This window comes from Radiomyces spectabilis, assembly GCF_025331425.1.
Source record: "Radiomyces spectabilis strain NRRL 2753 chromosome Unknown BYT42scaffold_18, whole genome shotgun sequence".
NCBI classification, from domain to species: Eukaryota; Fungi; Mucoromycota; class Mucoromycetes; order Mucorales; family Radiomycetaceae; genus Radiomyces; species Radiomyces spectabilis.
This window is the reverse complement of record NW_026251943.1, coordinates 247,857-273,855: the sequence shown is the minus strand read 5'-3', so window position 1 is coordinate 273,855 and position 25,999 is coordinate 247,857. Positions and strand designations below refer to the sequence as shown.

The 25,999-nt window shown below is 43.6% G+C and overlaps 8 protein-coding genes across 8 annotated transcripts; 2 read left to right on the top strand and 6 right to left on the bottom strand.

Moving 5' to 3' along the window:
* Window positions 1–432: 432 nt before the first annotated feature.
* Window positions 433–1,165, bottom strand: BYT42DRAFT_596057 (uncharacterized protein; the record flags this gene model as incomplete). The annotated part of the gene is made up of 3 exons (XM_051570908.1): window positions 433–490; window positions 552–760; window positions 839–1,165. The coding sequence occupies 3 exons, from the start codon at window positions 1,163–1,165 to the stop codon at window positions 433–435; spliced, it is 594 nt and encodes a 197-aa protein (XP_051418372.1).
* A 2,369-nt stretch (window positions 1,166–3,534) lies between these two features.
* BYT42DRAFT_589397 (chaperonin 10-like protein) lies at window positions 3,535–4,947 on the bottom strand. The gene is made up of 4 exons (XM_051570367.1): window positions 4,849–4,947; window positions 4,243–4,755; window positions 3,962–4,165; window positions 3,535–3,890 (listed from the first exon to the last, which is right to left on the bottom strand). The coding sequence occupies exons 1-4, from the start codon at window positions 4,889–4,891 to the stop codon at window positions 3,607–3,609; spliced, it is 1,044 nt and encodes a 347-aa protein (XP_051418371.1). The 5' UTR covers window positions 4,892–4,947; the 3' UTR covers window positions 3,535–3,606.
* Window positions 4,948–5,436: 489 nt separating this feature from the next.
* Window positions 5,437–6,384, bottom strand: BYT42DRAFT_505818 (uncharacterized protein; the record flags this gene model as incomplete). The annotated part of the gene is made up of 2 exons (XM_051565053.1): window positions 5,437–6,124; window positions 6,233–6,384. The coding sequence occupies 2 exons, from the start codon at window positions 6,382–6,384 to the stop codon at window positions 5,437–5,439; spliced, it is 840 nt and encodes a 279-aa protein (XP_051418370.1).
* Window positions 6,385–7,463: 1,079 nt separating this feature from the next.
* Window positions 7,464–9,439, bottom strand: BYT42DRAFT_589387 (interferon-inducible GTPase-domain-containing protein). The gene is made up of 4 exons (XM_051570366.1): window positions 8,875–9,439; window positions 8,600–8,775; window positions 8,173–8,487; window positions 7,464–8,053 (listed from the first exon to the last, which is right to left on the bottom strand). Exons 1-4 carry the CDS (start codon window positions 9,098–9,100, stop codon window positions 7,691–7,693), a joined length of 1,080 nt encoding a protein of 359 aa, XP_051418369.1. The 5' UTR covers window positions 9,101–9,439; the 3' UTR covers window positions 7,464–7,690.
* A 2,163-nt stretch (window positions 9,440–11,602) lies between these two features.
* Window positions 11,603–13,152, bottom strand: BYT42DRAFT_158372 (vacuolar import and degradation protein-domain-containing protein). Its single transcript, XM_051562316.1, has 6 exons — window positions 12,903–13,152; window positions 12,600–12,842; window positions 12,382–12,459; window positions 12,171–12,260; window positions 11,869–12,101; window positions 11,603–11,792 (listed from the first exon to the last, which is right to left on the bottom strand). Exons 1-6 carry the CDS (start codon window positions 12,963–12,965, stop codon window positions 11,729–11,731), a joined length of 771 nt encoding a protein of 256 aa, XP_051418368.1. The 5' UTR covers window positions 12,966–13,152; the 3' UTR covers window positions 11,603–11,728.
* A 944-nt stretch (window positions 13,153–14,096) lies between these two features.
* Window positions 14,097–15,880, bottom strand: BYT42DRAFT_158362 (uncharacterized protein). The gene is made up of 3 exons (XM_051562315.1): window positions 15,599–15,880; window positions 14,627–15,466; window positions 14,097–14,388 (listed from the first exon to the last, which is right to left on the bottom strand). The coding sequence occupies exons 1-3, from the start codon at window positions 15,780–15,782 to the stop codon at window positions 14,360–14,362; spliced, it is 1,053 nt and encodes a 350-aa protein (XP_051418367.1). The 5' UTR covers window positions 15,783–15,880; the 3' UTR covers window positions 14,097–14,359.
* Window positions 15,881–17,852: 1,972 nt separating this feature from the next.
* Window positions 17,853–20,355, top strand: BYT42DRAFT_158332 (uncharacterized protein). Its single transcript, XM_051562314.1, has 8 exons — window positions 17,853–18,040; window positions 18,138–18,242; window positions 18,358–18,458; window positions 18,581–18,710; window positions 18,839–19,137; window positions 19,227–19,329; window positions 19,393–19,567; window positions 19,736–20,355. The coding sequence occupies exons 1-8, from the start codon at window positions 17,986–17,988 to the stop codon at window positions 20,106–20,108; spliced, it is 1,341 nt and encodes a 446-aa protein (XP_051418366.1). The 5' UTR covers window positions 17,853–17,985; the 3' UTR covers window positions 20,109–20,355.
* A 4,539-nt stretch (window positions 20,356–24,894) lies between these two features.
* BYT42DRAFT_158208 (uncharacterized protein) lies at window positions 24,895–25,687 on the top strand. Its single transcript, XM_051562313.1, has one exon. It carries the CDS (start codon window positions 25,084–25,086, stop codon window positions 25,537–25,539), a length of 456 nt encoding a protein of 151 aa, XP_051418365.1. The 5' UTR covers window positions 24,895–25,083; the 3' UTR covers window positions 25,540–25,687.
* The last annotated feature ends 312 nt before the right edge of the window (window positions 25,688–25,999 follow it).

Genomic DNA, 25,999 nt, shown 5'->3' with positions numbered 1-25,999 from the left:
TTTTCTTTATCTTTTGCAGCTGGGGACAGAAGAGTGACAGCATACAAAGATGAGTGAGAAAGGAGGTGGAAATCATGAACAAATGGGTAATATTTACAGAGAAGTTGCATGGATCTAGCGGTTCTTTTTCTATGCCGGAGCGGGCGGGAAAATCCATGGGACATGATCACGATCGCCTGCCCAACCCGGAACATATGAACCTTTGGAAGAAGCGATGGACGGCTTTTGACAGCAGGCTTTATAAAGATCAAAGTCGGCCGTATCCTGAGTCTGCGTCATGGCCTCATAAATGGTGAAACAGTTCTCACTGTGGTTGTACTGCAGCATATAAATACCAGGTTGCAGCATGCTATGGTCAAAAATAGGATAAGAAAGAAGAATACTGAGAAGTCGGTTCTACTATGCATTTTCTTTTTTTTTTTTTTCATTGACTTACTCTTGCGCTTGGGTGAAAATGTGGCGTATCAATTGGCTTTCATGAATGGGTTGCCTAGAGTATTTCGACCGTCAAAATCACACATCCTACTGAAAAAAGTGGGTATCAACCGTACCATTTATCGCCCATGATATCGCGCATGTGTCGTTTATCGACACGGACCAGAGTTTGGTTCGGTACATCGATGCGGCCTTCCATGATCATAGCGTGACCGGCAATGTAGGAACGCAACCAATTGTGAGCTCGTTCGGTTGCCGTGATACTTTCATCAACATGATGCGCAATTTGATAATCCAATTTGGCACTGAGACAGATGCGACGATGCTCGGCCCCCGATGGTGTATCCTAAAAACGAATTAGCCAATATTTCTTTTCTTTTTTCCCTTGTCGAGGCACACTTACTGAAAGATAATAGGCATCGGCTTGATGTCGAATAAGGATATTCAGGGGACCAAAGCTCCACATGTTGTAAATCAAATTCTCGTCTTCGTCAGGCGACCAAGCGACCCCATCCGTGGAGGAAGTTTCAGCGGCCGTCATGGAGGAGGATTGCGACGTGGCGTCCTCGGTGGTGGCCGTGGTGGTGGCACTGTTGCGAATGCGTTGCTTGTTTTTCCAGTCAAGACAAAGGCTCTTAAACGTCATTTCATAAATCAATTGATTCCGTTCACGAGCCGACAATGCTCCTCTCGGTGCCGGTCGATCAAAATACACAATTTTCTCTGTCATTCCAGACGTGTGAATACCACTGAATGACGCGACAAATGGACCTATACGCTCTTACCTTGTCCGTCACGAGCAGGTTTCACGACAATAGGCAGCATTAATTCCATGGTAGGATTGTTTTTGAGTTCCGTCAAGGCCAGCATGGCATCCATGGAGACAACGATATGTGGTTGTTCTTCGTCCGTGAGGAGGGATGCAATGGACGGATCATCACTTACAACGCAAGGCAGCTATAGCAGGAGGATGAGACAATTTGATCGTTGAAAACGGCGATCCACAAGAAAAAAAGAAAGCGCAACTTACCTTTTTCTGATAATAAGAAACGGAAGACGTGGATGATGTTTGGATATAATTTTTGGATAAATCGAATTTGCATGGCAGCGATATGTCTTTGATGCGACACCGTGCGATTTTACCCTGGAAATAATGTTTTAAGATCACTGCCATTTGTTGCTGACAATGAGACATTTTTTTACCTGGCGTTTGAGTCCCTTTTTGAACTGAAGAATAGCACCGTCATGAGCCATTTCTTTGATCCGCAAATCGAGGGTATTGCGTTTCTTGTAGAATTGTGGATAACAATGCATCCGTTTATTCTCCATCGAGTAGTATTCCTCAATTCTTTTTTCTAGTTCCGGGTCGAGAATGTCGTAGACACCACTGGCTTGCATCATGCGTTGCTGCTCGCGTAAGAAATCGTTTTTTTCGGCCAGCACTTCCGGATGCATTTTATTGTAAAATGCACGATCCATTTCTGATACTTGCGAAGGCTGTGGTTGCCACAAAATCAAGATGATGAGATATAATAGAAATAAAATGCATGAAAAATCCCATTGTTTCTTACGTTTTGTCGCAAAGCTTCAGAGATACGCAAGAAACGAACATGTTCTTGCCTGTTGAATCGAGAAACGTGAGGCCTGGGAATAGATTTGGCAGGTTTAGCTCGGGCGGCTTCAGGTTTGGCGACTTCAGGTTTGGCAGACTCAAGTTTGGAGGCCGCGGATGTCGTAGGCTCGGACTCGGCCGCTTTGATGGGTTTGGACGGTTCCACTGGAGGTCTAACAGCTGGGAGTTCAGGTTTTGCTGCGGACGGGGTATCAGGTTCGGCTGCTGCCATGGCGGCAATGTCAAGATCGTTGGGGCCCCGCTGACCTGATCGCTCTTTGTCAGTGCCGGCAAGGATATTGGCTAATTTGGAAGCCGCAGGAGCAGGGGTTTCGACCGGCAAAGGGTCTTTTTGAATGAATCGAATAATGTCGTCTACAATGTGATCCATGGATTGGACAGAATAAGCTTCATACGATTCCCGCGTGAAGAATAATTTGGACGAATTGGGGCCTCGCACCCGATCAGACATGTCCAACGGTGGCTGGGAGACTGCAGCGTTTTGCCGTTCCGAAGCATCTACCAGCGAATCATCACTTCCCGCAGGTGTCGGCAAGTACTCGTCTTGATTGTCGTGTCCGTTGACGGTCTCTGAAGCAGGCAGACCTTGGTCAACGCGAGCTTCATTGTCCGAATGCATCTCATCAGCTTGCCCTTGTTCATCTTCTTCCGAACTGGCCGTCGTAGCGGGACTCTCGGCCATTTCATTGCTGGAGACCGAGTCGTTATCAGATGCACTGTCACTGTCCTCGCTTTCATGCTGGGTATCCCCTTTCTGTGCGTCCATGGTCATGCTAACGTTGGATCCCTCTTTTTCTTTTGAACAGTAAAGTTATGCATGCATTAGTTTCTCGGAAAACCACAAAAAAGCTAAACAATTGCCTACCATGTGCTTCGTCCTTGATAGGTGCATCCGATACATCCATGCCATTCACGGCAGGATCGATTTCTTCAAATATCTCATTGTCACTGACGCCCGCATCGTCGGTCATGGCGGCATGCATGCTTTCCTGATCGTGGATCGTACTAATACTTGTTGAACCAGCCTTGGGCACGTCAGAGAGCGTGTCTTTTGGTTCGGTCTTTTTTGTTGGACTGACTCGGCTTCGTTTGTACGCATCGATCTCGGTCGCCGACGCGGGATCGGCGGGTGAATCCGTATACGCTCGTTTCGGGCTGAGACTGGATGCTTCATGGACAGGCGCCGCAGTAAGTCTCCTTTCGGTCGAATTGGCCGTGAGGTTCGGCTGCGGATCCTGTTCACGGAGCGTTTGTTTATCCACGGCCATGTTGTCCTGTTCTTCCATGATCCGCGAGCTGATGCAGGAATTTACGTCCAAAAAAAAAATCGGAAATGAGGACTTTTGGAAATCTGGCCTTGTTCAAAAGCACAGTCACGCATAAAAAAACCGACCGAGCAGACAATGGGCCCTTTTTTTTTGTATCATTTGGAAAATAATAATAAAACAAGATGATGAGGATATGGACACAATATGACGAACATTTTCTTTTATTCTACAATTCTACAAATTTATATGATTTACAAAAAAGGAGGCTTTTTAGTTTTCCAAGATAATGCGGTATCTGGCTTTGCCATCACGCATAGCTTGCACAGCTTCGGGACAGTCCTTCATGGAGTACTTGTTGAGCCAAGGCTTGACGTTGTGCTCCGCAGCAAATTCAAGCATCTCCTGGATCACACGAGGAGAACCAATCAAAGAGCCGGATAAGGTGACTTGACGCATAATCAACATGCCAGCAGGGATACCGTTGAGAGGCGTTTCAGGCAGAGCCACCATGATAAAGTGACCGTTGGCCTTTAAGAGACCAAGGAAAAGAGGCCCTAAATTAAAAAAGGAATTCTGTAAGTCTTTTTTCAACTTATCCCACATCTATAACCTCATAATAACATACAGTCAAAGTTGTTAGCAGCGTTGGTACAGATGATGTGTGTAAAAGTGCCTTGCTGAGCTTTCATGGCCTCTTTATCCGAGGTAACAATGGTATCCTCGCAGCCGAGTGCTTTGGCATCATCACGCTTGCGATCAGAGTGGGAGAGAGCCACCACCTTGGCTCCCATAGCCTTGGCCCACTGCACAGCAAAATGACCCAAACCACCTTGTAGAGACAAAAACACAAACATTAGTTTTATCTACCCAAAACTGTCACCGCGTCGGTTTAATGTAAAGACTTACCAATACCAATGACGCCGACTTTGTCGCCAGGCTTGACGTTGGCACGCTTGAGGGGCGCGTAAGTGGTGACACCGGCGCAGAAAAAGGTGGCGGCAACTTCGTTGGACATGGCGTCGGGCACCTTGAAAACGAAACGGTAGTGACCTCGCCATTTGTCGGCATAGCCACCAAACGACTTGTCGCCGTTGGGCCAGCGGCTGTTGTAGGTACCAATCATTTTACGTTCGCAGATATTCTCGTCACCGCCTTTGCAGTTGTCGCACTCGAGACATGCACCGGATTGAGCACCAACACCAATGCGGTCGCCCACCTTGACGTTGGTGACGTTTTTACCGACGCGAGTACACAGACCGACAATTTCGTGACCCACAACACAAGGATAGTCGGTAGGACCCCAACCGGAGTCCATGGTGTGAATATCCGAACCACAAATACCGCAGTGGGTCACATTCATTTCAACCGAATCATCATCAAAAGCCTTCAAAGGCAACTCTTTCCATTCAAGAGGTTGATCTAGTAACAAAAAGGCAGCACCCAGTTTTAATTGACCCTTTGTAGCACAGGTAGCACGCAATAGCCAAGATTGGATAGAAAAAGATACAATACCTTTGCCAGGGCAAGCCCATCCGTGAAACGTATCAGTTGACATTTTTGTTCGAAATTGGTTACTTTGTGTGATGTGGAAGAAAACTCAAAAAAAAAAACCGTCAACTTTGTCTAGAATGAGATGGTTTTATATCGATCGAATGGTATTATTAATTGGATCGGTGAGTTTGAGTCGCCGTCTGAGCAGCTACGCTTACTAATGTTTCTATAGGCTGTCAAATTTGATAGTTCCCAGAAATTCGAAACGTTTTCCATACTTCCTCATGGCGACTGAACGAGACCATTGGTAAGCCACCATATGCATAATTAAACAACACAACATAACTCATGACCAACCATCTGTGGAATGTTTTGCACCCTAATTTATGCATTTTCATCGACTTGCCACATCACTCAACCATCCAACTTCATTGGTTCGGGGAAATGAATTTCCTTTGGACATATCAGAAAAAAAAAGTGCCATGACGTTTTTGTTTAAATTCATTCTCCGCACTGACGGTATCGCTGTCACGGTTTTTTCTGTCCTTGGTTTTTTGGGGGAGTTTCCGATCTAAAAGGGAAAAAAAGTTCTAAAAAGGGTGGTGGTATCTATGCTGTTGCTGCGGGATGGATCACTTGGTTACGGATGCTTCGTGCAAAGGTATTGCCTACGCCACCGATACCGAAAGCGGGACCGATACGAGCGCAGCGGGCTAAGGTGCTCTTGAAGTATTCCTTGCGAATCAGCGACACGCGTTGGCCTCCTGTCACGGACGGGCGGTTGTACAAATCGAGGGCATACAAATGCAAAGGCGTGCTCAAGAACTGTACCGACGCAGGACAAATCAGTTGAGCAGTCACGCCAGCCGATTTGGCCGATCCCACGATATTGTATTCCTGAAGCTTGCTCGCGAAATACACCGGTGCAGTGAAACTGGCCGCGATCGTCATTGAGTCACGAGCCGCAAACAAAAGGTAGCTGAGGAACGGCAATTTCCGCGTCGTGCTCGCGCCAAACATTCGCGTAAACGATCGATCCTTGTAAATACAGAGAAGCATGTTCACCGTCGACGTTGCCATAAACTTTAACATGGCGGCTTTGCCCGTCTCCACGGAATGCTGCTCACACGTTGTATCCACGAGATTCGCCGTTATGTACGTGCTGAAATACAACCCAAACACCAACTGAAACTGAGGCGTCGCCACAAATCGATGAGGTTGAGTAAACACCGTCTTTAATCCCTCCTTCAATCCTGTCATCAATGCCCGCTTGCCATTCAAGTTTTCAATGATCGATCTAACAGCATGGGAAAAAAAAATGAGCATTCATTGACCCGCCCAAGACGAAAAGAAATAAGGAACCATTCGGTCATAACTAAAGGATCAGGTTCCTGGGCCACATTACCTGTCGACAACGGCAATAAAGGGCGCCACCATGGCAGACGAGGCGGCAGCCGCACCCACGTCGATACCGTACAGTTTGAGAAGGATATCCGAAGAGAATCGCTTGTGGGGATGCTTGGTGGGATCGTGGGAATTTTCTGATTTTACGTCCATGGTATGACTGGCTTTTTAGATATTAAAACTGGGGAAGAATTGTCAGTTTCTCCGTTCATTTTATGAAATTTTCACCATGATCGACTTACAGTAATGGATAAAATGATATGGCGATCAGTTAAAGCGATCTTCAATGAGGGGAAAAAGAAAAGGGGGGCGAAAAAAGTTAAAAGTGAAAAGAAAGGAAACCGAAAAGAGAAACCCTGACTCCTGGGTGCCAAAAAAGTGCAGACATATAAAAAGATACGGGAATGAATCTCCGTCAAATCAGGTGCGTTTACTCACGGTTAGGAACCCTTTGAGTTCCTGCCTAAAAATGTCAAGAGTATTCATTCGATTGCTTATCCGACATTGGCCATGACTTCATAACCATTGCCGATTGCGGATTCTTCGTTGCAAGAGAAAATTCGCTGTTGTAACCAAGTTTTCGCAACATTTCAGTCACACAAGTGCCCATTTGACGGGAAATGAATCAGAAACAAGCGTATCCGATCTGTCTCTCTTCGTTTTTTTGTTTTCCTCTCAACCCCTTGCCGAGGAGTTTCGTGGGTCACCTCGTAAAGTCCCGTATTGGATATCTGCCCTGATGCGACTTTTGTATCGCTGAAAAAAAGGGTAACTACCATATTGCACCAGCTCTTGCTGTCTGCTTTCATGGCATTTTGGCTTCTTTTTTTTTCAGCTTGAGCAGGAGAAAAAGATGGTATGATAGCCATGGTGGCTGTGATGGACAATAGGTGGTTCAACCGCCGACATGTGAATGTTATGCATATATGAAAGCTTGGCTAGGTCACATTTGACGGATTGGAGCCAGGAATGGCAAACTAATGTCATTAACCGCTAGATTGCTTGATCCACGCCAAATTTATCCATGTGACGCAAAAGCAACCACAAGATCGATCGCATTTCCATGGGTTGATCCCACGATACCATTGATAGCATGCTTGGCGTTGGAAATATACGTCAGACGATCATGCGAACCAAGATCCCTTTTGACGTTCCACAACTAGGCAAACCATCCGCACAATCAAACTCGCACAGCTCATGAATGCGATGGAAACGAACGAGAGAGAGACGGATTGAATTCAAAGAACCTGTGGCTTTTTATTGTTACTGAGGATGAATGGAAGGAAAAAAACATGCATGATATGAAAAAGGAGAATTAAATCAAGATAGGATGCAGAAAAAAATGGGAGAAATTACAGATAGAGTGATTGGTGCCAAATAAAAATGGTAGGATTAATCTTGTACTGCTATTGAAATTATCAGAACGTTCATCCAGTCATCCGTGACGTATTCAAATGGATCACAGCTGATGATCCTTTGGACGTTGGGATCCTTGAGCGACTGTGGACCGTTGTTCATGCAGCCGCCTTTTCTGTTCGCGTTGTCGTTTCTTGAGAACGCCTTCAATGAGAATGCGCATAAATCGTTCCTCATCAATGGTGGGTAAATGATCTTTCAACTGTCTTTGGCTTAGCGAAGACACGAATTCTTGCAAATTCCAGGCCGAAATAATAAACAGGCGCTTCGTGCTCATCTGGTTGGCTTTCAACTGCTTATAAATCGATTGTCGCACTTCCTTTGTCAACTCGCCTACCGCCACTGCCCAAACGTGGTGCCGATTTTCACTCTTGCCCGTATACCGTCGCATCTTGGCATCGACCGCCTAGTCGTATCAAGCCTCCATCCATTAGTATAACCATCTTTAGAGATCACATCCTTTCGGGTTTTTTTTTCCGCCTCACACCATCTCTCCTCATTGTGTTTGTCGGACTAAAATTTTACCTGATCGGCTTTATTGCGAACAAAGAGGACTGGGATCCGCCACTGTTGGGCTTTTTTGGCAATGAGCAGATCGGTTTCTTGCAGTCGTTCGGCGAGAACAATGATCAGCGAGTCAAAAGCGCACAGAAATTTGTCTTCGAAATAAGTATCGGCGGGATGATTCATGGTGCCTGCCCCTGGCATATCCCATAATATCATGCTTTGCAAATCCGGATGACGGTATCCTTTCGGCTTCACAGTCGATTCCGTCTCCCCCGTCGCCGCCGCATACTTGTCCGTATCATGATATCCCATTATTCCATTCACCACGGAACTCTATAATCAGAAAACAAGGCAAGATAAGGGGAACCCAATAGGGCACCAATCCCGCGAGATTTCAGTCATTCCCGCTCACATGCTGCTGCACCGGTCTCGCCATATGTTTTACCTTTCCTGTGCCTGCCACGCCGACCACGGCGATATTGTAAAAGTTTTCACAATCCAACCCAACTTCCTGCCGTGCACGATCCTTGATATATTGCGGAATAGGTAACGGTTCCGGAGGCCCATCTTTGAATAACACCTTGAAAACTCCCCAACACGCTAAAAACGGCGCAAGCGGCCCTGCAAAAGAAAACGGAAAATTATTAAAAGTTGCTGGCACAAAGAGGTGGGCCGCCATTGCTAAATGACGTATGGGCAATGAGGGCCAAGGGTGCTTACATCCAATGACGCCGAGCAATCCGCCAATGGCGCCGTCCATGAACTTGACGCCGGTCAATTCTTCTTCGGTAAAAGTGTAGGCGTTGAGGAGTGGAAAGGCCACAATCACCATAGGGACGGCGAGCGTGGACAACGTCGCCTTGGTGAATCGATTAGACAAGTCGTTATAGTCATAAAACACGGTGGATTTGCCAGAAATAGTACGAGAAGCCGCTTGTCCCATCATCAATAAGCAATAAGCTGGGATATAATGATAGGTCTTAAGAAAAAAAACCGAGGCACCAATCTTCAAGCCAAAATAATAGCAAAGAAAATTATGCAGCGAGCGAATCGAATGAAAGAAGAAAGCAAACAAGGAAAAAAAAAGAACAGCAAAAGGCTGGATCTCATCTAGAGTCACCAAAATAAAAATAAAAAGCGCCCGGAGCAAATCACCCTCCTCAACCAACGGGCACCGGATACACAAAAGTGTAACTGGCCCAAAAAAAAAGAAAGGAAAAAGCTTGCGACCGTGCACGGGACATGATCCACATGATCGATACGGTGACACAAAAGGAGAATCCCATCACCATGCTTTTCCTCCTCATCATATGAAAAAGATAGTCCAAAAGAAAACCTGAATAAAGAAAAGCATTGCATTATAAACGTACTAACCCTTTATCTGTGGTGTAGCCACGTTGATCATGATTTTTGGGCTGTCCGTTTGTCCAAGGAAAATGACTTATCAATGAGCAAAGTAGACGGTAACCAATGGCGGCAAAGGAACGGCTGCCAATGATCCGAATGAGCTGTGTGAAATACATTAATTTTACGGTATAGTTCATGTCCCGATGATATCAGTGCTTGACTATTGTTGGCGAGCTAGGGTTGCTTGAAAAACAATATTACTGTATGATGAGTTTTTCTCGTTGCGTAAAGAGCAACCTGTTGGAAAAAAATTCAACAAAATCAATGATCATACTTGGCCGTTCACCCATTCGGATCATGAAAAAGACCTTCTCTGCCGATCACGTTGAATTTGACGTAATACACGAGATACAGCAAGTGCATTGATGAGATCGAGTGACATCCAAAGTGCATCATATCCAGTCATCCATATCGATTTGTAATCTTCAGTTCATTGAACTGCATCGCTGAACAATTCGTCGCAGTGGTTACTATGCTATTACATCAGGGATAACGAGCAAATTCCATGTTAACCACACCATGAGCGTTAATGAGATAACGGCAAGGCATTGTCTCAAAGCGTACTGTGTATTTGCTCCACAGAATGCGATCCATCTGACACTGAAGCATTGGCTCTGGAGACCTTTTTTTTCCAGTTACCTTTTGCTGCGAGGCTCAGGGCCGACATGGCGTTTTTTGAAAATGATCGGCAATAGGATAGCTTGCGAGGCGAGGGATAAGAGGGCATGTGATTGTAAACAAAAACAAAACCTCGACCAATAGACACGTCAACGTTTTTTTTCTCATGGATCATCTTCCTTTCAATCTTATTTTCTCAATACATTATTTCATCTCAATGATAATACCTGTTCTATCGCCTTTGATCGTCGGATTTTAGGAGCCCAGTCGTTTGCACGGAAATGTGTCAAGCTGCCCACTCGGCGTCGTTAAAGAGCGTGAACTTGGGCTCTTTATTAAGGGGCAACGCAAACTACGCAAACTACGCAATCTATGAAACCTTTGTTTTTTAACCCGAGTTATTCGTTGTTTCCAACATTGCTTGCACTAAGCCGATTGCATGGGAGAGCATAATATTGAAAGGACTTGAGGGCTGGCTGGAATGTGATGTCTGGGCAAGCTTGCTGCTTGGTTTAAATTCATGAAGCCACTCCTGAGAATGGATTATGGGCATAGAAAACAGTTGATTCGGTTTTGACAAGTTTGACATGGTGTTATCTAATCGACACCATTGATGCTACCGACGGATAGATAAAAACCAAATGAGCCAAGCCTTGCTTGAGTACGTTCAGGACAATGCAGGGACATCCTTAAAGATTCGTAAAGTCAATTTGCTTTGTTTGAGGATCGGTGGATCAATATAAGAATTCTCTTGCGCACTAGGATGTTTTAAATGTGGTGAAGCAAGGTGGTATAAGGGCTTTTTTTGATGCGTGTCGGGAGGTACTATAAACTCTATCGATTATAAACAAAACTGGTTCTTTTTTCTCTTGCTGATAAACACGTTGAAATGATGATCTAAATCTGCAAATCCCATATTCTGATGACCGTATTGAAACCGTTCACGGCTTTACACGTCCATTCTGGCCATTGAATTTGTCTATGGTATAATAAACACCTGATGTATTTGTAGAGACGCAATGTGTGGACTCTCAAACATTCCTAACGGAGAACGATCCATCACGACGGTCTACATGATGATTTCGATCACGCGTCCCAGTGAGGTTTTTCAAATCAAGATTATAAGACTGTGCCACGTCAGGAAGCATGGAGAGCTCTTGCATTTGGATCGTTCGGATCAAAACAAGACACTCCACCTCATTATGCCAACAGCGGAAAAAGGGTTGATTCAAAGAAAGCGAAAAATGTGTATGTATAAAAGAAATATCAATAAGTGTGGGAAAGCAAAAGAATCATGATGTTACAAACAGAAGATAAAATAGGAATAGCCGTTGAGAATCAAGGGAGATATGAAGCGGAAGAGAAAAAAAAACAAAAGAAATAAGGCGGTAGCTAATGGGATAGAAAGGATAGCGAAAAAGCGAGAGTCAAATGAAAACAGTAAGGGAAGTTCACAAAAGGAAAGCGACAAAAGGAATAAGAGAGAGAGAAGATGTCGAATTAGAGTATGTACAAAAGAAATCCATGGTTGAGCGATGCCAACGCTTTTTTAACGGAACTCAAAGTGGGCAAACGAGCGCTGTTCCACATGTTCCAAGCAAAGCTTCTGATACCTGTAAAAGAACGATGTTAGAAAGACATTCATTTCTTTTAGATTCCTATCCACAGGGTGTGTCGAACCAAACTTACCAGTCAGTATGATTGCGAAAGTAATAAAAGCCATTGATGGTGTTGGTGGATCGTTGATAGCAGATGTAGTAGAATCCGGCAAAGCTGGCTCCGTCAATATTGTCTACACGATGATCAGGCACCAGAAATCGTTCCTTCCAGCGCATATAAATAAAGTCTTGATCCGACGGATCATATGTAAATCCATCTTGATTGAAAGCATTCATAAAAGGTTGAAACGATGGGAATTTTTGCTACAATGGCCAAAAAAAATCATTCAGCCGGAGTGTCATACGATTCTCATTTCTCGTTCCTATGCTTACCCAATGAGACACATCGACTGCATGGTTGGCCTGCCACTTGCGAGTCAGAAACGAATATTTTGGACCGATAATTTCACCTTCAAAAAAGGTCTGTGGTGGAAAATATAAAATGCGTGAGCCCTCCAATCATGCACATAAACTAGGATGTCCCTTCCCACCCCTCTGTCCCCCAAATAAAAATAAAAACATAAGATTATGGGCCACTACTTACGGTAAGATCGGGATAGTCCTCCGTGAGTCCCACGATATTCAAATAACCGCTCAGAACACTCTCTTTGAGATTCACATGCTATCGAATACAAGAATATAATCAGTCAATAATTGCTCAAAGCAACCTTCTTTTCTTTTGGTCATTCTCCTCATCATTCATTCCTTTTCATCGTCCACTCAAAACCACCCATGTCCTCAATCTCCCAATGGAGTCTTTACCTGAATGTTGACTTTGACTTGGTAGCTGTTTTTCCCACAAGTTTGTACGCCTTCAAACTGCGATCCACTGTACAGACCTCCCAATCGATCATTAGGCAATCGACGGTCTGAAATGTCGACCCATACGTCGTTTTCAGTTCTGGATATCAAGGAAGGAATTTTGCGTTTAGGTCTCGTTCGGTCTGTTGTCGGCAAGGTTTGGAGGGATGAAGTAGACCATTCGGTGATGGCGCCTTTCACAGCCTGTTTGGTGCCTCTAAAATGAGTGCATGATTTACCAATGTCGGAACATTCGGGACAGACCACCGGCTTGACTTCGACGGGAGCAGTCAAAGGCAGTGGAGCAATGGTAGCTGGAATAGGCATGATAAATGAGAAGAAAAGTTTATATTGGTTTTCAACGGTAGTGTCTACGTGAAAGAAACCAAACGAAGAAACAAGGCAGGGAAAAAAAATAGAAAAAGGGAAAAAGCCAAGGACAAGAGAAAAAAAGGAATTGACTGGACAGTTGAAGAAAAAACCCACCACTCTCTTTCGAGAAAAAAAAAAATCACACACAAAAAGGAAAAAGTCAGAGTGGCCTGAGAATTCGAGCCAGCAAATCACGAGATCCTCAATAAGTGGCTTGACCTATACTATTATCTCACAATAAACATTGATACGTATCCTTCTCATCCCCTTCTCCCTTGAGGTTCATATGATATGATAACCATTGTCCATCACCTTGGCACTTTTTCAGCATGGATACAAAAAATTTTGTATCCAAAAGTGGCAACACCTCACCAATCACCGACTCTCAAATTTGACGGATTCAAGCACACAACTTACCACCGTTATTTTCAGCCATCGTTACACGGGTTGCCTTCTTTCCTTCAATTCTTTTTGTACCTTATTGTTCCCACTTGCCGAGCATAAAAATACTCACGCATCAGATATAATTTTTGTTTCTTCTTCATCTCTATAATCTCCTTTGGATACGTATACACGGAGGCAGTGAACATCATGTATTTTTACGTAACATAGCCAATCACAGAATGGCAGAGTAAAAAGAATAATAAGCGATAAACCAAGGAACAAGGCTGGGCAGGTGTGAACTTAACAGACCCAATGACTGCACCCAGAAAAATAACAAAAGGATGAATGACCGTTTTTTGTTCTTCCCAGTTGCCCATGAATGATTTGCGCTGAGCCTCTCAATTGGTTTGTCATTGATCGATCCAATATCAACAATCATGCTGCATTAAAGCGAATTCTTCAGTTCCATTGCAAGAAAGCGACATGACATTCTCCTGTTTTAAGGGGGGAGGTGATATTAAAAATGGTCAGTCTCTGCTTCATTCATTGCTTATTTCATGCATCCATTTACCGTCCCACAAAGACGATAAGAAAAATTTGGAATCGCCAATTGTTGATGGCTACTACGAATTCATATCAATTAGCGAGAATGAGATGCCATGACGATAAACTAAATTCAGTAGTGAGGGATGCATCGTCGAGTGATAATTTGTAAACGTCAAAAGCCAAATAATTGCTTTACTTCCCTTTGATATTGCACCATATATTTGTCGACAAATGGATACCTCACTGAAGACTATTCTGTTTTTGCACGGACAGAGGGGCGGATCTGTGCAAAATTCCCATTGTGTTCTTATTTTTTCTATTTACCGTGCAATGTGCCGCTTTGGACAATCATTACTTTAAGAAGACCGTCTTGGAAAAGGAACACTGCCTTGCGAGTTTAAAATGGCGATCATGATGCGTTAGGTAGGAGACGGAGAGGACTGATAACCTGCAGAATAATAAAAAAAAGAGGAACATTTTTTTAATGTCTAAATAAAATAAATGACTACGAATACAGAGTGTGCCATAGAACAAAGAAGAGAGGGGAATATCAGGGTGGTAAATACATATCGAATCGGTGGCTTTGGATATTATTATTTAACCCATGAGCATGGTGATGAGAGTGACGATGCCGAGGGCAAAGCCAGTTTGGGCCATCAAATTCGAAGCGGCGGAATCTTTTTTACCGGGATCTTCCTTGACAAGTTGTGAAACGGGCGTACTGGTATCCTTGGCATCCTTGTCGCTGACCGAAGGAGGAGCATTGCTCGCGGCGGGGGTGGGGTTGCTGGTGGTATTGGCGGCAGGAGTGACGGCTGGCTTGGGATCACTGATCGCTTCCTTGTACGAAGGCTGGTTACTGCAGTCGCCGACTGTGGTGACATTGTAAGCCTTTTGAAGGATGGGAAGAACGCGAATAGCAGCTTCGACGGTTTCCTTGTACAAATCGTGTTCGAGGGAAATACCACCTTGGGTAGCGGTAGAGGCGGCCTTGGCCCATTGGGTCACGTTACCGTCGATCCATTCCGTCTTGAACGAAGGGTTCTCGGTCAAAGTCCAGTCGTGGGTATCGTGGGACCAGATAACGGCCGTGAATCCCAGAGCCTTGGCCACACTGCGGACGCGATCGTCAATGTCACCGTAAGGAGGACGGAAATAACGAGGTGACACTCCGGTCACTTCCTTGATGACCAATTCGTTCCATTTGAGTTCCGCCACCAGTTGCTCGTTGGTCAAGGTCGTCATGTAATTATGGGACCACGTATGCATGGCCAGTTCATGACCCGATTTGTACGCGCGCAACGTCAACTCGGGGAACTTGACTACTTGGCCACCCACCATGAAGAAAGTCGCCTTGGTATTCGTCTTATCAAGTGCGTCGTACAAAGCTGCGCTGAACTCGGATGGGCCATCGTCGTACGTCGGGGCCCATTCGCCCTTGGGACACACCGACAGATCATCGGCTCCCAAACAACCGGTATGTGTCCAATCACAATGTGGGTCACCAGGAGTAATCGGTCCAGGTCCTGCATTTTAAAAAAGATTTCCATTGGTAAGAACACAAATTCCAGCCAATCAGGTGTATAAAGAGAAATAAAAATAACAAAAAAGACACCAATGTTTCTGATCTGGTTTAAAAGGTACAATATTTTTCTTACCATTGGCGGTGGCCTTTAATACGGGAGCATCGACAATGTCGGCCGTTTTTAGCAATTCAAGCCATTCCGGCTTGGCCACGGGGATAACACCCGGTTCAGGATATTGTTCTTTGAATTGAAAAGCGGTTTGAGCTTGAACGGCGGTCAATGCAAGGCCAGCAAGGATATATAATTGAGGCAACATGACGAGGAATTAAAGAAAATCAGTGGGGGAGAAAGGAAAAAGTGAGACGGGAAAGAAAAAATTGCAAAAAAAAAGGGAACGATGCAGGCCTTTTCAAAGGGAGGTATTTAAAGGAAGAGTGATAGAGAACGATGCAATCCGCGAGAGGAGGTCAAAAAAGTGCACCGACAGAGTTTAAAAAAAATGAAGGCAGGAGTTAACTAAAGATTGGGGAAGGATTTTTCTTGCCAATTGTCCATGGTAGCTGTTTATATACGTGGTGATGAGCGGACAGTGGCAGGTCAAAGATGCAAAAATAGCCGTGTGTGACAAATTGAATTCCAGGAATAAAAAATTGGTTAAAGGTGGTGATTAAGGTGAAACCCACGTAAAATAGAAAAATCATCTTGTTTCCATCACTACTATTTTTGCCTCTCTATGGCGTCCCCAGAATCGCCACCGTTTTTTTACATTCCAATACTTTTGATCAATAAACAGTCCATGATCAAAAGTCAATGCCCTGAATGATAGATCGAATTTATTCGCGTCCAACAAAAGCATCATGGCTTAGTATTGTTCAATACGTTGGACAATAAACGATCGTACAGTAAAGTTTTTTTTTTTTTTCGAAAGGCAGAAAACTCGTTCTGGCGTAGTACATGAACTGAGTTGGCTGGGGGATGGGCAATGTTTATGACCGCAACATGAATGCAAATCAGAAGCGTTTACATGGCTGTGGTTATCTATTTTCGTGTTGCGATCGCGTGGCGTGTATCCAATTTTAGATCCTCGTTTTTTTTTTCTCCATAGAATATCAAGAACTCTCGGTTCTTCCGGCTCATCAATAATGATAGGTGCTTCAGCCATGCATTCACCTACTAGTTTGAATGTGAAATCCTTGAATGTTCAGATACGTAGTTTCTTTTCTTCCAATATCTGCGCTGGAAATTTGCGTTTTTGTGTGTCATTTGCTCGTGCGTTTTCGTAATTCATCGGCACAAAGTTTGTTTGATCTTTTGCTGTTCCTTGTTCCTTACTCATCGATTTTCGGTATTCGATGTTTCTCTTTATTTTATGTTTTGGTTTTACAAACACAGGCAAAATCCTTTTTTAGATCCAACCATGCACCGACGTATCTATTTTCATGGCTTGGCTTGCACCATGTTGACGATCATGTTACTGTATATTCCAAGCCCACCCTTTCTGAGGCTTGTTGCCATTTCACTTATTTCTCTTGAATTCCAACAAGTAGAAGGCAAAACAAAAGTGTCAACAAGATATTTGCTTCGGTATCAAGCCTACTTGCACGTGCAAAAACCAGAGGTAAAACATTCATGCATGGAAGGCACTGATCCATTGTACAGCGACTGAGCAATGGGGGCCAAAAAAAAAGCGCACTGGTTTCCCCCTCCCCCACCCTTACGCGTACACTCACACACTCATTGTTTCACAAATCTACCGAATCCAGCGTCTGCTGCCATGTCAATAATGCATGGTCCAAGCGACGCCTCAGCATTAATGCTGCGCCAGCCAAACCTATAAGCCAATCTGTTCACTAACTTGATTCTCATCAAACCGTTTTTTTTTTTTTTCAGTAAATGACAAAACAGGAAAAAGAGGTTCTCCGTTTCGCTTTTCAACATTGCCAACTAATAAAGTGCCTCAAAACCATCAGGTAGCAACGTGGATCTATGTGCTTGTGAAGACATGGCAATTATACCAAAAAGGTTGTGTCCTGAAACACAACAGTAACAAGATCGGTATGTCGACGAGATAAAGAAAGCAGCCCGGCACAGAACCGATAACGAAAATGATTTTAGTGCGAATTCCGGGTGGGACTGCTTCCATGACGTCACAAACGGAAATGGCACAAACCAAGGTTCTACGGTTGATATCATCCTTGTTTGATGCGATAGCAGTAACAATGAGTCTACACTGTGTACGAAAGATGAATTAAACAAAAGCCGAACTTTCTTCAAGAGATATCAGTGTTGACAGTATGGCGATCGGGTGGGATTGGGGATACGGGACTCTGAGACAGTCACACAGCGAGCTGGGATTTTCGCAGAAAAACATGGGAAAAAAAATATAGCCTTTTCGCTTGTAAAAAAAAAAAAATCGAGACTTGTATAATAAATTTTTTGCCCTTGGACTCCACTTCTTCCATTCCTCCGGCACTTGCTACTTTTTTTTTTCCTTCTCTGAACCAAGTGTTATCGTACAAATGCATCGGCTTCTGACCCGTCTCGCTTCGACCACGCAGAAAGTTCACGCTGCCGGTAAGAAACGTCACCGTGAAACGAACATCATGTCCTCCAGGACAACACTCACACCAACACGACGTTTTTTGTCATTGACCATTTTGGGCTATATTAGGAATCCACACCACGGCTTCGCGAGCTGCCATTACACGATTCAACATGCCTGCCATGAGTCCTACCATGACCGAGGGCACCATTCATTCGTGGAAATTGAAAGAAGGTGCGTCACGGCATTATTTTTTTTTCTTCTTATGCCAGTTAATGGAACAACGGAGGAGAATTAAGCAGCAAAAGAGAAACTGAATGAGTATTGACTTTGTTGGCAATCGTTGTAGGTGATAGCTTTGCCGCTGGCGATCTTTTGCTCGAACTCGAAACGGATAAAGCTCAAATCGACGTGGAAGCGCCCGAAGATGGTGTTCTTGCAAAGATTCTCGTACGTATTTGAAAAACCTTTGACACTGTCATCCCAAACAATCAATTCTCATTCGTTGAATGCATTGGATACGGATCTTTATTATTATTATTCTTTATTATTATTCTTTCCTTATTTGACAGCTCAAAGAAGGAGAGAAAGCGCCTGTGAACAGCATGATTGCTTTGTTGGCTGAGGAAGGTGACGACATTTCGAATGTGGAAATTCCCAAAGACGACGGAGCCGCACCTGCTGCTGCTGAACAATCTCAAGGTAACGTAGCAAAAGGTCCCAGAAAGAAAAGAAAGAGGATATTACGGTCAGAGGGATAGAGACGGATCTGCCACTAAAAATTGTCCGCTTTTGGAAGAGTGAGTGTGATATTGATGGTTCTTATATAGAATCAGCTGCTCCGGCCGAACCCGAAGTGCAACCATCCAAGGCGGCCGCCGCTCCTACTACACCCATGGATCATCACGACCTCGATACCTCCAAGCTTAAGAAACCCTTATCACCGGCCGTGTTGAGTCTTGTGTTGAAACATCACATCAAGGATTTGGACAAGATTAAAGCTTCCGGTCCTGGAGGTCGTATTCTCAAGGGTGATGTCTTGGCTCATCTTGGTATGATCGCTCCCAAGCCCATGCCCAAATTCAACAACTCTGCCGCTCCTCCCAGAGATCAAATCGTGTTTGCCAAGGTATGCTTTGCCTCATTCATTATACGCGCCAGGAAACCATTCAATATGAACATCGATGTTGATTTGAACCCGCCTACTTTTTCTTATAGCCTGCAGAGGCCAAGATTGTCAAGGACGAAGCGCCTTTGCCAACCTTTATCAGCAAGCGTGTGGCTTTGGATAGCCTGCTCCAGTTGCGTGGTGCATTGAACGGTAGGCAATTAGGTCCCGAAAGAGAAAAAGTATGGAGCGTGTGTATTCAACGGTTGATTTGAGCAGCCCAACACGGTACCAGTGTGAGCGTGAATGACTTTATTGCCAAAGCAGCGGCTCGTGCTTTGCAAGATGTGACCAAACCCGCTTCGTCCTCGATGGTGTCTGGCAGCACCGGCATTGTGCACCACACCCAAGTCTCCTCTTTTGCCTCTTCTTACAAAGGTGGTCAGTTCAAGTAAGTTGCAAAAGTTTACCAGAACATAGTGCATGAAACAAGAGGAAAAGATGGCATGAGACAAAGAAGGAAAAAGTAGAGGGTTAAAATGAAAGAGAAAGCGATGATAGTGGAATTTTTTTTTTCTTTTGATGATTTTTTGGGAATGGAGCTAATTCCTTTTAATAGGGTGTTCCATTTGGCTGAACCTTCTTACGATTTCATCACGGATTCGTATTCGGCTTCCAAGCCTTACACGTTGAATGTGACTGCTACGAAACGTGTAGATGGTGGAGCCAAGAAGTCTCAGGGCGATGACATGTTGGATTTGATTAGCTATTTGGGCAATGAGAAGCCCAAGGCCGCTCCTCGTGCGGTGGGTTTAACGAGCGAGGATGTGCGCTTAGACTTTGCCAAGCAGCCTCAAAACCAAGTGATCCATCAAGTCGAGATGAAACTGGAAGGAGGCGCTCCCGGGAAGATTTTGAACGATGCCAAGGCCGCCGTGTTCTTTGACCGTTTAGAACATTATGTCAAGAACCCCAGCGAACTTGTAGTATAAACGTAAGAAGAAAGAAAAAAAATAACCTCCCTGACGCCTCTTTTTCTCTCTTAATATCTTTTTCACTTTCTCTTTTTTTCATCTCTGCACCATAACAAAAAATAGTTGTACTGTGATTTCTTTTTCTTTATAGAACAAATACAAAGGAGACATGATCTTCATGGCTCATGTCCTGCATCTTTCTCGTTATTTTTTTGACTGATGGGATGTTTTTTGTTTCAGAGAATGTGGGTTTTTGCATGCGATTCATAACAGTAAGGATGGGTGGGGAGCATCCCTTGAGGTCTTTTTTCAGGATAAGGAATGAAATGAAGAGGATGCAGGTGCATGAAAAAAAAGCCTTCGGATCTTTGCAACTTGACCCACATTCGGCATGAACCTCCTCTAATTTCTGATGATAGACTTGCAATGCAGATGCGTTGTTGTGTTCTCCTTGTTGCCTGTTATATTTACAGAGCAAAATGGCGATGACATGACCTGATTTTGTCTTCTTTATGTGTTATGGAACCCTATTTGTTTTTTGCTTTGGAGTTGTAGTGACTCCTGGGTCACCTTCCCTATTTCATGTCATCCCAGCCGACAGATTCTCATTACGTTTTTACCGTTGCAGAGGGGACCAAAACAAATCTCCATGCATACTATCAACGTCATCTTCCGAGCATCTTTTGAGCCTGATTCTGCATGATGTCGTGGTGATGCGGGCGGCCCAACGGGCCATTCAGCCCAAACAAACGATTGATGGGGGTTCAAAATATTCGGTCATGCTGGTCACGCAATGTGCTACCGTCCACTGCATTGGTTTTTGATTTGGTATTTATCGCTTCAACAGCACATCGGTGATTTTTGTGCAATACAAAAAAAAAGTGCTGTCTATTATGGGGCATCAAAGGTAATCGAGATGGCTCAGCCGTCTACCCAAATAAGGGTACGTAAACCTGCATGATTTGATACCTGCAGTTTTTTGTTTTTTTTTTTTGTTTTTTTTTACATGTCGTGTGGGTTACGGTGACCTTGTTCATCACCCCAACAATTGTTGGCTTCTAGTCTTGTTAGATTACATGTATCACCGTAGTTGGTTTCGCTCCAAATGTACGCTAAACATTCCTAACTTGGCTACGTTGCATGCAACCCAATGTCGCCGGCTGACCTGAAACTAAATGGGACCAGGGATGGGGGATGCGTATCCCCGCTCTTGCATTGAACATTGGAAACAGGTACTCCTAATGGCTAGTTTTACGGAAAAAAAAAACATTCTTTTTATTCCAAAGTGTAAAGATTAACCTTAAATTTTTTTATCACGATCCTTCTCGGCACCGAGTTCCACTCGTAATAGGGACCCATCGCTTGTGGCGTTAAGCGAATTGCCCTTTTTAAAGATGACTGTGATTTTCTCAATCACATTGACTAAGCAATTGTGCCAAGGTTCCTGTGAATGGGGCAAAGCAATGCCAGAGATCAGATGGTTCTAAAATTCACCATGACAAGGCTAACTTCTTTGTTGCGCCAATGCCAATAAAAGGAACAATTAAACAGTGATAAACTAAGCCAGGTCATGGATCGGTTGAATCCTGATGACCACATGAGGCATGGATTGAGTAATCATGCCGTGCTTGTAACCAAAGGATTGGCAGCCACGACGCGTGAAAAAAAGAAATAACAAACCGACCGAGGTACACGTACACGCAGGTGTACGTAAACAATTCCCAATTCTGATTACTTTTTAACACCGTGTTACGTTGTGCAACTCTTTTTTTTCCCGTTCAAGAGGGATTCATCTATCATGTTTTGAGGAACAGTCAATGGCGTCTGAGAATGGATCACAGCATGATGCGGAATGATATTGGAAAATAATAGCCCCCATATGCCCGTTCATCGAAGACCGGGGGATTCAAACATCTACCCAGTCTATGCTGTCCTACATGAGGCATGGTTACCCGTATCACCGCTGTTGTCTGTCTGCTTTTGTATGGATGATCATTCGTCACCCGGCACAATTAGCTTTGTGTATGTGAGACTTTTTAGGTTAAATCCAAAATAAAGAGGCAAAACGCTAGTTTTGGGCTTGGAAAAAAAAAAAAAAGAAAGAAAGATAGCCAAGGAAGTATATGTACTTTTGTATGTACACAAGATCTAGGTGAGAGATATTACGAAACGAATGGTGGAAATTAGCTTCATTTTCTATAACGAGTGGGCGTTGTGAGCAGATGATCTAAAATCTTGGCTTTTTATTTTGTGTGCATGCAGAATATCATGTTCTTTATTTCTTTGGGGGGGGGGGTGGCGGCGGCAAGGTTGTAGGAACACAAAGAATCGCGTCGACCAGAGATACATCATCGTTGGCCAAATCGAGCAGAGGATCATCTTGGGTCTTGAATAAACGGCCATGCTGTATTTGTCAGATTATTCAATGTGATGTCAAGAAATGTATGTAGCACAAGTAACATAACAAAAACAAAACACAAACGACGGTGTGCTTCTTTGTGTAAGGATGAACCGACAAAGAAAAATTACATGCCCTCAACGTCATGGTAAGCTCAGTGAAAGGGTCAAGCACTCGCGCATCGTTTGCACCGAAAAAAAAAAAACGGGCAGGACTCTTGAAGATTGGCTGACAAGATGAAACATTAACCATAATGCTAACCAACTGTCAGCTGTTATCAGATGGCTGGACCGAATAAGTTCTTGATGAGCATTTGTAACTCCATAGTTCTACAGTAATCGGTAGTATCGCTGTCCATGATTCGAAAAATGATCTTTTCCTAATATTGTAATTTCTTTGCAATCGTTTTTGTATGACATTGTCAATGTTTGGATCAATTGCAAGCGGATGATCTCGACCGCATTTTTTAGTCACACTTGATAAATCAGTATGCGTTCGAAGGATTGAAACAATGGGAGTATATTGATAAATGTTGTAAATGAATGCATACGGTTTCATACACTCATCCCGTCATCGTTTCAATGAAAACTAGTTGTGGATCATTAAACCACTTTTTTCATAATCACTTGTAGCATAAGAATCAATGCCAAGCTGGCAAATAATTTTAAGAACACTATCTGGATTGCCTCTTGCAGAAAAGTTGGGCAGTTTTTCTTATCTCGCGTTGGATGAAGCAGGATTATATCCTTGGTAATCGAGAACCATAGAAATCGGTCGACGTGGTTAACGAGTATCACAGGCAACGGCATTTTTTATGCGACATATGAAACATAGTCGATCGATTGGCAATATTTTTTTTTCTCTCAAAAACCGCGCAGCGCAGCGCAGCACAGCACATGGTGGAAGCAGGATGACCTTCAAAATCCAACTTTTAAGGAACGAGACCGATAAGAACGGGTTTGCTATTCTCCGAGTGTTTTACAAGACGTATTTCATGAGTCGAGATTTTATCGCAAATCTTTATTTAGTACTGCCATGCAGGACCATAGGATGCAAAAGAGAGTTTATTAGATTCCAGATGACGGAAGTTGAAAAAAAAACTGATCAATCCAAAAAGTGCTTTCGGAAAAGAAAAAAGAAAGGAGATTTCAACGAGTTCTGTTTAGGCGAAAAATAGCTGAGACCCAAGTGAGGAACGAAGATGGTACAAAAGAAACAAGAACGAAAGAGAACCAGTGGACAGGAGAGAGAAAAAAAAAAGTCGGTGGTTATTGGGGGGGAAGGAGAGATGGGGGGTGGGGAAGGAAGGCAAACTAAAGAAGAAGAAGAAAAGAAGTTTGGGGGGTGGGGGAGAGAAAGAGAGAATGAAGAGAGGAGTGACAAGAAGACGGAAGCGGAGACAGAGAGAAGTGTAATGGTTACGGAGCAGGGATGATCATTTTTACCATTTCGATGGTGGTTCTGGTCATTCCCTCCTGCTTAATCTATAAACGCATTTCATTGTTGATCAATCAAAAACCTATCCAGTTTTGGTATGGGCAGTAGGACAACATTTTCAACGGAGTCCAAAGTAGGGCCCGCCCATTTGAATCATGCCTCATCCAGTTTCGGTCTCCACCACTTCTGATTGTTTTTTTTTTCTCTCCGATGGTGTTGGGGTCTCTTTTTTTTTGTCATCAAAACAATGGACCATTCACAAGGCGTCGGTTTCCAAATATAGTACGACTGCTTACGTTTCATGGCATGGCGATGATGATCAAGCGGCGCTTATTGGATTTTGGCTCTTTCGGCACTGATGTGGATGAGGCATCGAACAATTTTAGGTTTTATGGGTGACCCAATGATGTGAATGAATGTTACACAACTTTTTTAATAATGATGACCCAATCCTGTAAGCCCCATTTTCACGAGGCTCAAGTCCTTGCGCATGTCCACGCAGGGTTAAACGCTGATTAGAGTTGGCACTACCAATACTATTCCTGTTCTCCGTTATGCTTTTTCTGCATGCACTAAGTCGAAATAGTCTCCAAAACCCAAGTGCCCTTCGGAGTCGTCATGGACCTTTTTTTACATTTTTATTTCGCCAAGGCATTCGTTTTTTTTTTAAAGAAAAAAGAAAGTTAGCTGTTGTAATGATCAATGCAGCCAATTTTTTTTCTTTGTGGTGTTTGAGAAGGAAACCAGGATTCAGGACCATGCGATGTTTCTAGCTTGCAGACGGATGACAAATGATAATTATAATAATACCGACAAAAGCAAAGAACCAATCCACGGTTTGAAAATATAGAAAGATGGGATATTGACATGGAACAAGTCCATAGTCATTGTTTCTATTTGGTCACGCTTATTTGGTTCAATTGGCTCAACGGGAATAAAAAAAAAAATCACAGCGACACGTGTATGTATATTTTTTTGCCTGAGAGTTTTATTATGACATCAAAAAAGACCGCTGGACCACGAACCGAAAATATGGACTTCCGCGGAGCCTAAAAGCCGTAGATTGATCTGTCTCACTTTAGGCACTGTTTTCTAAACCGTAAATGGGAAAATGGGGCCAAGGGGGAATGTCAAAAAAAAGGACCTTGCAATGTAACAATGCATTTAATCCAAAACTCACAGTTTATAGGATGCATCATTTCCTCACGAAAAAAAAGGGAACCTAAAAAAAAAAAGAGGCGCAGTGGATCCCATTTCCCCTACTGCGGAGTTATCCTGGATCTTCGTGCATTGGACTCAGACAAGAGAAAGAAAAGAAACAAGGAAAAAGAGGTGCCGTGTCAAAGGTGGGATAATGCGGCCCATTTCTCTGTATGGATTGGAAAACCAAGGTCATTCAAAACAAAAAAGAACTCAGGTTTCCCCGTTCTTCAATGTTGGAACAAGTTCCATCATTTGGCCCCTGACCTAAATGAAAATTTTCTTGGGTTATTTGTTTTCTCTATTTTGCTTTGTGTTTCTCTGAGGGTCATTAGATTGATCTATCTGATTACAAAAAAGAAAAAAAAGCGTGCAATTGGCATTGATTATCAGGTTGGGGTAGTACAATACTAACGGATCTGATGAGCGGTCAAAAGAAATAACCACGCACACAATTAGCCGGTTCGGTGATTGTCCAGTGGTTCCTCGCTTTTGTGCTCAAGTTTTCTCTCTCCCCCTAAAAAAGGCAATCCCATAAAAAGCGTTTGTGTCATATCGAGATAGACAATATTGACAATATCAAAAAAAACCATCATTCTTCTCCGCTCAGAAAATCCATCTTCCTACTTTATACTATTCGTTCTTTTTGGGTCCTACCAAGTCAACTGTTTTAGTGAAGTCTAACCGAAAAAAGGAAGCGGCTTGCCATCATCATTTTTTAATAAGAAAAAGGAAGATTCTAAATTTCGGGTGATGGTATGCTAAATCATATTGTTTGACGTTCTTGTAAAGCAAGAAAAAACAATAAACCCCTACTTCCAAGGCCCATCGTATGTACATGAGAATAAAAAAAAAAGAAAGGATGCTCCACCAG

What these genes read in the sequence shown, in the direction of transcription:
- BYT42DRAFT_589397 (XM_051570367.1), bottom strand. Translation starts at nt 4,891, where the DNA reads ATGTCAACTGATACGTTTCACGGATGGGCTTGCCCTGGCAAAG. An exon ending in ATGGGCTTGCCCTGGCAAAG is followed by an intron (nt 4,756 to 4,848) that starts GTATTGTATCTT and finishes TTTTGTTACTAG; the next exon opens with ATCAACCTCTTGAATGGAAA. An exon ending in CGCTGCTAACAACTTTGACT is followed by an intron (nt 3,891 to 3,961) that starts GTATGTTATTAT and finishes TTTTTAATTTAG; the next exon opens with GGCCTCTTTTCCTTGGTCTC.
- BYT42DRAFT_589387 (XM_051570366.1), bottom strand. Translation starts at nt 9,100, where the DNA reads ATGATGGGACAAGCGGCTTCTCGTACTATTTCTGGCAAATCCACCGTG. An exon ending in GCGTGGCAGGCACAGGAAAG is followed by an intron (nt 8,488 to 8,599) that starts GTAAAACATATG and finishes TTCTGATTATAG; the next exon opens with AGTTCCGTGGTGAATGGAAT. An exon ending in TTCGCAATAAAGCCGATCAG is followed by an intron (nt 8,054 to 8,172) that starts GTAAAATTTTAG and finishes TGATACGACTAG; the next exon opens with GCGGTCGATGCCAAGATGCG.
- BYT42DRAFT_158372 (XM_051562316.1), bottom strand. Translation starts at nt 12,965, where the DNA reads ATGCCTATTCCAGCTACCATTGCTCCACTGCCTTTGACTGCTCCCGTC. An exon ending in CCGTCGAAGTCAAGCCGGTG is followed by an intron (nt 12,843 to 12,902) that starts GTCTGTCCCGAA and finishes GGCACCAAACAG; the next exon opens with GCTGTGAAAGGCGCCATCAC. An exon ending in TTTCGCAATCATACTGACTG is followed by an intron (nt 11,793 to 11,868) that starts GTAAGTTTGGTT and finishes GTTCTTTTACAG; the next exon opens with GTATCAGAAGCTTTGCTTGG.
- BYT42DRAFT_158362 (XM_051562315.1), bottom strand. Translation starts at nt 15,782, where the DNA reads ATGTTGCCTCAATTATATATCCTTGCTGGCCTTGCATTGACCGCCGTT. An exon ending in ATTAAAGGCCACCGCCAATG is followed by an intron (nt 15,467 to 15,598) that starts GTAAGAAAAATA and finishes TTTAAAATGCAG; the next exon opens with GACCTGGACCGATTACTCCT. An exon ending in ACTTGTCAAGGAAGATCCCG is followed by an intron (nt 14,389 to 14,626) that starts GTAAAAAAGATT and finishes ATTATTCTGCAG; the next exon opens with GTTATCAGTCCTCTCCGTCT.
- BYT42DRAFT_158332 (XM_051562314.1), top strand. Translation starts at nt 17,986, where the DNA reads ATGCATCGGCTTCTGACCCGTCTCGCTTCGACCACGCAGAAAGTTCAC. An exon ending in GCAGAAAGTTCACGCTGCCG is followed by an intron (nt 18,041 to 18,137) that starts GTAAGAAACGTC and finishes GGGCTATATTAG; the next exon opens with GAATCCACACCACGGCTTCG. An exon ending in TGCTGCTGAACAATCTCAAG is followed by an intron (nt 18,711 to 18,838) that starts GTAACGTAGCAA and finishes GTTCTTATATAG; the next exon opens with AATCAGCTGCTCCGGCCGAA.
- BYT42DRAFT_158208 (XM_051562313.1), top strand. Translation starts at nt 25,084, where the DNA reads ATGCATTTAATCCAAAACTCACAGTTTATAGGATGCATCATTTCCTCA.